This window comes from Sinocyclocheilus grahami, unplaced genomic scaffold, assembly GCF_001515645.1.
Source record: "Sinocyclocheilus grahami isolate Dianchi unplaced genomic scaffold, SAMN03320097.WGS_v1.1 scaffold39.1, whole genome shotgun sequence".
Taxonomy (NCBI): Eukaryota; Metazoa; Chordata; class Actinopteri; order Cypriniformes; family Cyprinidae; genus Sinocyclocheilus; species Sinocyclocheilus grahami.
This window is the reverse complement of record NW_015505218.1, coordinates 2,632,864-2,637,715: the sequence shown is the minus strand read 5'-3', so window position 1 is coordinate 2,637,715 and position 4,852 is coordinate 2,632,864. Positions and strand designations below refer to the sequence as shown.

Here is a 4,852-nt window from a genome sequence, read left to right as displayed (position 1 = left end):
TTTTTTTTATGCTCAAACGGCAACATTACAGACTAACTAAAGTTGAAAAAGTGAAAAAGCATAATAGGCATATTTAAACATTCAAAAGAGTTTAAAGCAATGGTGGATGCATTGTCTCTTAAAGTGACCGCACCTAATTTACTAGCTGCTGTCGGAGTCCTTAATGTTAATCCAAGAAAATGAAAGGGAGAAAATCACTTGCTGCTCTTGACTGAATTACTTTGTAATTTTAACAAGAATTAATCCACAGTCAAACCAACAATTATTCAGACCCCAGATATAATTTTTTTTATATATATATATTTTTTTTTTTACTAGAGGGTGCAAGACACTATTATTTTGCTATACTCACTTACATTAATTTTTGGTCCCAAATTTTTTTTAATCAATTTTACTGGTAGTCCACTGTATGAAGAATTTTTGGGTGTAATATATCAGTTTAATTCATTTTTCAAACACTTAGACCTGACCATCTTTTGCTTAAGTGTTTTTTTTTTTCTTTAATTGCTAATGTGAACTTTTTACACCACAGACTGGACAAAATTAAGCATTGCTTGGTAATTGGTCAACAAAGTATTAATAGTTTTGTAAATGGTCATACTAACAGAATTTTTGGTTTATTGTAATCCATTACATACCTTTTTATCAAAGTTATTTGACATTTATCAAGATGAATTTGTTCTGACACAGTTTAACTCCGTTCTTGTCATATTTTATTACCATTTTCTAAACTATAGCAAATAAACTGTGATAATGTGAAGTGTTGAAGGTGTCTGAATACATTTTGGTTTGACTGTATATTTAATATTTACAGTGAAGACTATGCAGTGCTATTTTACATTTGATTATTCAGTTTCTGTACCTGGACACCTACAAACTTGAAAAAACGTAAACATTGTGTAAATAGCACAAATAAACAGAACACGCATACAAATTAAACAATTTCAAACAGGGCCCACTGGTTCAACCTGCACTGGGGCCCCGCACACCCCAGCTACGGCCCTCATTGGGTGCATATCCAAGTAGGGATGCAACGATACCATTTTTTTTTTAACCGATCCGATACCAAAAATTCTGAGTATCTGCCGATTCCGATCCCAGCGCAGTTTAGTATTTTTTTTTTATCATCAATGTAGAATTTCTATACTTCTGTGTATTGACCTGATAATCACTCTTTTGTGTGTTAAACACAATCTACTAAATATAGACAACTTCATTTTAATTAAGAATAACAAATGAAAAAATATATAATCAATCAATGACAAAAACACTTATAAACTTGGTTAATGGATAATTCAGCGGCAAAAGATACTCTAGAAAAATCATGGGTGCACAATTTTATAAAATCTAAACTTTTAGTGAAAACACAATATTTAGTGGGGAACAGATAAAAGTTAGTGTAGACGCATTACAATGTTACACATTGCTCTTTGTATTGTTGTAAAATACATTAATGAAAAACAAGTAAATATATGTATACATGTATGCTATAAAATTAAAAGACATTTCTTTTAAATGTTTTGCACAGTAATGAAGGCAGCAACATATGATAGATAAGACGGAATAAGAAAGACTATTAATAATCTTTCTTTGTGCATTATATTATAATACAAAAGGGTATGGCTCCAAAATAGAGCGGCACAAAGCGCTTGTGCACATCCCGATGCGTTTGAAGCAACATGGAGTCACAGCGCTCTGCATAGAAAAGATCAAAGCAGAAAGGGAAGAGATACTGATGCGTAGTGTATTATAGCTGTGCGATAGTTTGAGCCGTTTTAAATCTGTTATTGTGCGCTCTAGAAGAGTTTCATCATTTTGACTGTAGTAACCGAACGCGACATGCAGTTTGAATGCTAAATGGAGGATGACAGACAGCCCCACAGTGGAGAGAAGAGTTTACGTGAACTTGACTTAGTTTAATGTGAGGTACAGATGAATATTTAGCCTATGGAATGGCTTCTTGAAATATGATGCACGGAAACTTTATAATGTTTTTGTGCCTTTCGTGGGGCTTAACAATAACATAGAATAGTATATGCACAATATCTGATTTGGATCACTATCGGAGCCCTATATCCAAGTGTTTGTGTAGGGTGTGGAAGCTATTAGCGCAGGAAATGGAGGTGCCTTAGAAAACGGTCTAATGCTTTTCGTGGATTTTCATCTGTGGAATGCGCCACTTCTGGTATTTTGCCGGTTAATCCGCATGGGCAACATGCAATCGAGGATTGTTTATAATGGAGTACTTAAAGGGGTCATATGATGTTGCTAAAATTAAAATTATTTTGTGTATTTGGTGTAATGAAATTTTTATGCAGTTTAAGTTTCAAAAAACATTATTTTCCACATACTGTACATTATTGTTTCTCCTCTATGCCCCGCCTTTCTGAAACGCGTCGATTTTTACAAAGCTCATCGGTCTGAAAAGCAAGGTGTGCTGTGATTGGCCTGCTATCCAGTGCGTTGTGATTGGCCAAATACCTCAAGCGTGTGACTGAAATGTTACACCCCTACCATATTATGATGCCCTGTCAAGCCGGAGCGATGATTCAAAAACATGAAGACCCATTATAAACGAGGCATTCGTTGCATCCAGTGGGGACATAATTATGGATTATAATGACTTATACTGTCTTTTTACGCATTGCGTTGCATCGCGCCGCGTAATCATAAAACCATATCTGCATTTGTGATCGGAGTAATGAACAGCAAGCCCTACTCTACACTGCCCAAAAAACTTGCTTTAAATATAAAATAAAAAAACTCTTTAAATATAAAAAGCGTACTTACAATCTGTGAGTCAGAACAGCGGGCATTGTAGTCTACTCTCCCAGGATCAGGAAACTGTCCTTCATAAAATGTGCTGCACACATCTGAATATTTGGGTTGAAGTGTTCTGGAACAGTGTTGTAAATACAACTTAACCACTGATTTCTAGTTGTGTCCATTTTTGGAAATTCAAACAAAGTAGTTTCGCTTTCACAACGAAACGGCATCACACACGGCGGCCTAGAGTGAGGAACGGCCAGGGGGCTAGAGTGAGGAACGGCCAGGGGGCTAGAGTGAGCAGAGGCCGGCAGGCTTGAGAACGGTGCGGCCGGCGGATTCGACGAAGGAGGCTTGCGGCAACCATATGTGATGACCCCGGGCTGGACTCCGCTTCGTCCATGGTGAAAGCCGATCCGGCGATCCACAGCACAAAGTTGTTGTATTTCCTCAGCAATCAGCACGGATCAGCTCCTGGCATGATGAAGCAGATATCGTCATCTTTTGGAAGACCAAGCAAAGTAGTTTCGCTTTCACAATGAATCACACCGTGCCTTCACGACATGGCGGCGGCGACAACAATACTACAGCGAGAATAAAAGTCACGCCTTTTTCTTTGCGTGAACATTTGGGCGACGTTATGCAAATCTTCCCACATAGTGATGTAGACGTGGGGGCGTGTTAGAACAAGCCGTTTTAGGTAGGTGTGGCTGACTCTGAACTTTTATAAAGAATACCTCTTTGGCTTTGAGACTTTAGTCTTTGCAACTTTACAGATTTTACTTTATGCACCAAGAGCTTGTAATACTTCAAAGAGAATGGAAAAATTTAAATCATCATATGACCCCTTTAAATTTAATCATGGAATCGTGAAAGGCCTACTACATTTTAAAAGCTCATTATGATATATATTTAAGTAATGTGTATATAAATGTGCAATTAGTCAACTAATGGCTTTAAATGAACGACTGCTAGTTGACTAGAAAAATCTTCAGTCAGGGCAGCCCTAGTACACGCTCACCCATGCCCTCCTCTCCTCAGGCACCCCTCTGGCCATGGAAAGCCCTCCCGCGGTGGTCCCCGGCACGGTGTTCTACCCCCTGGTGCAGGAGCAGTGCGGTCAGCAGCCCCTTCACCCCTCCTATGATCCCTACATGCCTGTGCTCTCCACAACATACCACTACCTCACGCCCTGGACTCCTGGTGCCAGCCCACACCCCCGCATCCACCACGCCACATACTGCCCCTCGTCCTCTCACCCCCCCGTCAACTACATCACCACCCCCACCCATCTGCCACACTCACAGTTTGTCTAAGTCTCATTTACCAGCAGAAATGTTCCTGTTTATGTTCAGTTGTTAGTTCTGTATTGTTTTCACAGGCGAATGGTTATTCAGAGATCCTGCAGTGTTACTTAGCACTTAAACTGAAAGGCAGGACAGAGTAGGTGTGCTTTTACCACCCCGCACATTTGCTCCCCAATCAACATCGCTCTAATTTAATAAGCATATATTGGATTTTTTCCCTAATTATTTGAGGATTTTAAAAGGTGACATGATTCTAAATGTAATTAGAGTTCCCTTCTCATTTGCTTTTACAAATGTTTGCACACTTCCAGAATGTAGTCGTTTAGCAACACGCCAGGAGTTCGAGCCTTAGGAAACCATTGTCTGTTGTTTTTCTATGTCAAAAAAATCACTTATAGCTGCACAAATAAAAAAATAAAATCAACCAAATCAAGTTGTTTCCGAATCCATTTTAAGGTTACGAACTGAAACGTATTTATATGAGAGAAATTCACTTTCTATTTAAAGCATCCTGAAATGTAGCAAATTATATTATAAGAAGTTGCTGTGAGAAGATGAGTAATGATGCTGAAAATTCAGCTTTGACCACAGGATTAAATTTCATTTTACAATATCAAAATAGAGAAGTTATTTTAAATTGTGAAATAATATTGTGAAATATTAGTTTTTGCTAAAAATAAATGTAGCCTTGGTGAATATAGGAGACTTCTTTAAAAAAAAATCTTAATTTGACTATTTGTAATTAATAGTAAGACGGACTGGTTACAATTTATTTTCTG

General features: G+C 37.9%; 1 protein-coding gene across 1 annotated transcript in view; it reads left to right on the top strand.

The window, feature by feature from the left end:
• Nucleotides 1–4,484, top strand: part of LOC107581920 (putative bifunctional UDP-N-acetylglucosamine transferase and deubiquitinase ALG13) — a 22,397-nt gene extending 17,913 nt beyond the window's left edge. The window contains exon 19 of the mRNA XM_016267609.1: nt 3,808–4,484. Coding sequence (XP_016123095.1) covers nt 3,808–4,082 — 275 coding nt within the window. The 3' untranslated portion in view covers nt 4,083–4,484. The remainder of the gene's footprint in view (nt 1–3,807) is intronic.
• The last annotated feature ends 368 nt before the right edge of the window (nt 4,485–4,852 follow it).